The sequence below is a fragment of the Propithecus coquereli genome, unplaced genomic scaffold (genome assembly GCF_000956105.1).
Source record: "Propithecus coquereli isolate 6110/MARCELLA unplaced genomic scaffold, Pcoq_1.0 Scaffold51, whole genome shotgun sequence".
Lineage (NCBI taxonomy): Eukaryota > Metazoa > Chordata > Mammalia > Primates > Indriidae > Propithecus > Propithecus coquereli.
The window spans coordinates 3,216,586-3,220,055 of NW_012150952.1; the positions used below are offsets into that span (position 1 = coordinate 3,216,586).

The 3,470-nt window shown below is 33.9% G+C and overlaps 1 protein-coding gene across 1 annotated transcript in view; it reads right to left on the minus strand.

Moving 5' to 3' along the window:
• Positions 1–436: 436 nt before the first annotated feature.
• CCDC178 (coiled-coil domain containing 178) overlaps positions 437–3,470 on the minus strand; it is a 466,106-nt gene continuing 463,072 nt past the window's right edge. The window contains 1 exon segment of the mRNA XM_012656574.1: positions 437–1,115. Within this exon segment, the coding sequence (XP_012512028.1) occupies positions 1,035–1,115 (81 nt within the window). The 3' untranslated portion in view covers positions 437–1,034.

The following is a 3,470-nucleotide window of genomic DNA, read 5'->3' on the forward strand; positions in this document are numbered from 1 at the left end:
GGCAGATTTTGAAAGCCAAAGCTGCTATGTTAATGAGCAGAAGAAAGATTTGGATCTCCGGTTAAGCAACGTACTGTAAACAATTAGTTTAACTGAAACATGTTTTCCCTTTTGTAGACATTGGGGAACAAATAGCCAAATGTGCCCATTAAACTAAACTGGGAGGGACCAGGGATTAGAAATTTCTGGAGGTCTATCACCAGGCCATCCAAGTCGTTCTTTGTGGTTCCCACTTTTTTCTTTTTCTCTCTCCCCCCCTGGCTCCCATCTCTCTCTCTCCTCCGTCTCTGTGTCCGCGTGTGTGTCATCTCTCTCTCTCTCTCTCTTTTGCATAATATTTACCTCAAGCTTGCTTCAGGCTAATGTCTCAATAATTTCCCCTCCTTTCTCAGGTCCTTACCACAAAGGACTTGACTAATGATCCATGGACAAAATGAAGCATTTAAATTTATTCATTAATCATTCATCTCCAGCTCATTGAAAACTTTAAACTTCCACAAAATTAAGATAGAACATTGAGGAGTGATTGAGAGAGACAGCTCTCAGTGAGCTAAAAGAGATTGGTAAACACAAAAACAAAAGTACATTAGATGCAGTGTCTGAAAGTGTCACATGGGCATAGATATTGTTACAGTTTACACAAACTTTAAGTACTGAATGGCAAAGCCTTTATTTGGGCCAACACGATGGGGAAATCTGGGGAAGCGAACAGTCACTGTCAACACCGCCAGTAATTATTCTCTCTTCCAATTAATGGTGACATAGATTAATTATCAGATGAGGCAAAGCCAATTGCAATCAGTCACCCAGAGCTGAAATTAGATCGTTCCTGACAGCAGCATGAAAGTCACCTGTTTCATTGTTATGGATTTGCTGTAAGTAAAAGAGTGGCAAAGCATGCTGGGAGGTGAGTGAGTTTTTCGTCCATGGAAGTGTGAAATGGCAAACAGGTGAATGTCCAATTACACTGTTATCTGAACTGTGTGACTTTTCTTGTCTTTTATTTCAGCATCCAAGATACATTGGTTGTTTGCCTAACCATCGTTTTTGCATGAGCCATCTGTCAAAGTCTGGAAGAAATCTAAGATGTGTTCCATTAAATTTGAAGATTCCTCCTGTTCAGAAGCGAGAAACAAACAAAATCAATAAGTACTCATTAATTAAGAAAACAGAGCATGATTATGAAATCATACCCGTGGAAAAGTTACCAACAATAAAAATAACAACAAACACCATTACATTACCCTTTATAGAAGATAAACAGTATAAACACCAAAGAAGAGTGCTTTCCCTATGACCTCCACCTAGTAAGTTCTTAAAAAAGTCAGACTAGCTTTAAGGTAGAAATGAATGAGACAATTGAAATACTCTACTGCTTTAGAGATTCTTTTACTCTTATCATCCTTGCCCCATCCCAATGACTTTTAAATAAATGTATCACACAGAGAAAGTGAAATTTGGGTTATTAGATAAGGCCAAATTATGATGACTTCCATGAGACTTTTCTTCCTAGTGATTCAATGATTGGATGTTTATATTCATTCAACAAATATATTTATTTATAGCAAGGGGGGGAAAATGAAAATTTCTCACTCTCATGGAGTTTACATTCTAATGTAAGGAAAGAAACAACACATAGACATATATATATATATAAAGGTATTTACATAATTAGTAAAATGTGTGAATAAGATATATGTATAATATATATTTATAACTACATGCTGTAGTAATGTAGAATTTCCACCACTTTCCTCTTTCAAACATAAACAAGGGCAAAAAGCAATAACACATGTATGGTTAATTTTTGATAAGCTTGTTCTTAAGGTTTATTTATTACAAAAGATTTTTCTCAAAACATTCTTGTATATAACAAAAATAGTCTTCGCTTTTGTTTTCAGATATTAATAATATGTACTATAAATGTATGCTCTGATTTTCAATGTTGATCTGGTCTGCTGCCATTCTAAATGCATGTTATAACTGAGCCATAATACATATAAGTGGTTTTCTGGGTAATTATTACATGCCTCATCCCTCAAGTGCTATTCATAGCCTCTACACCAAAGGCTAAATTACTTTAATTACCCAAGAAGTGAAATAATCCCTTAAAAGGGCTGGCTCTGGATGTCTCAATGCTATCGTGAACACGTTTTATAAATAGAGAAGTGAAGCTATTCTTAAGCAGGTAAGACATTCTTAATGGAAACTAAGTGATTTGATCTCAAATATATGGTAAGATACACGTTCATATGTATTTCTTGGTGATGTAAATACTTCTATATTTATTTACAAAAAAGATACTTAAAAACCACTTCCCTCTAGGAATAGGAACATACCTCTAAGAAAAGAATGGAGGTTTTAAATAAGAGATAAGTGAAATATTGAAAAATCTATCTGAATAGAGCCTGAAAATATCATTCTGCTCTTAAAGGATCTCATAATTGAATTCAGTCAAGTCGTATGAGGAAAAAGTCCCATGAGAATAGTCCAAGGTGGTAAAAATATTTCAGTCAGAAATGAGCATGTCATAGACACACACAATACTTGGCTGATTAATGGGGTAGGAATGTATTTGTCTTGTTATTGTGAAAGAGAACCATGTTTTAGTCTTTGTAAGAACTTATGTCTTGTTGTAGAGATAGTGTACAAGAATAGTGATGGTGACTGAGCCTAGGTCCTTGAAGTAAGAGACAACACAGGAGAAATTCACATGTAATTTCATTTTGTGATCAGTCCTCATAATCTGCATGAGTCAGTGTGCAGATAGGAGCAAGGTTGACAGGTTTACCATCCAGGCTTTCCTCCTTCAGCCGTTTGTTAGTAATCAAACATTAGCTCTTGCTATCAGAAAGTGTTTAGGTCTACATACAGGAACACGTACTCTATTATAAATATATAGATAGACAAATGGACAAACAATGAATCTAAATCTTAACCTTGTATGATAAATTTAACCAGACCAAGCCTCACTTTAATAAATTGCTAATTATGATTGATATGTGATTTACACAATAAAATGCCAGTTTGCATTCTCTTCATCTTAAATTAGCATTAAAATTACATTCTGGATACATAAGAGTGTTTCTGAGGTGTTCAAAAAGAGTCCATTTGCTTAAATTGGTAGATATTTCTTTCATTTTGTGTTTTCAGTATTGGTTTGGAGTAAAAAAAAAAATCATGGTGAAAATCAATAAAACGATTGATCCAATGTCAAACCAAGCCCTGTGTAAATTACACAGAAAAAGAATAAGCCCACTTTTGAATTAATGAAATTTAAAAAATTAAGATTTATATTTTTCACAGTGTTTGTGTATGGTCAGCACATAGTCATATTTTTAAGGGTATCTTTCATGAACTCTTATCAACTTTTCTTCTTTTGCTTTTTGCAAACTTCATAATGCAAATATTAGATCTAGTAATATAATTTGCTGATTTATACCAAAGAAAAAGATATTTTAATTTTTGTT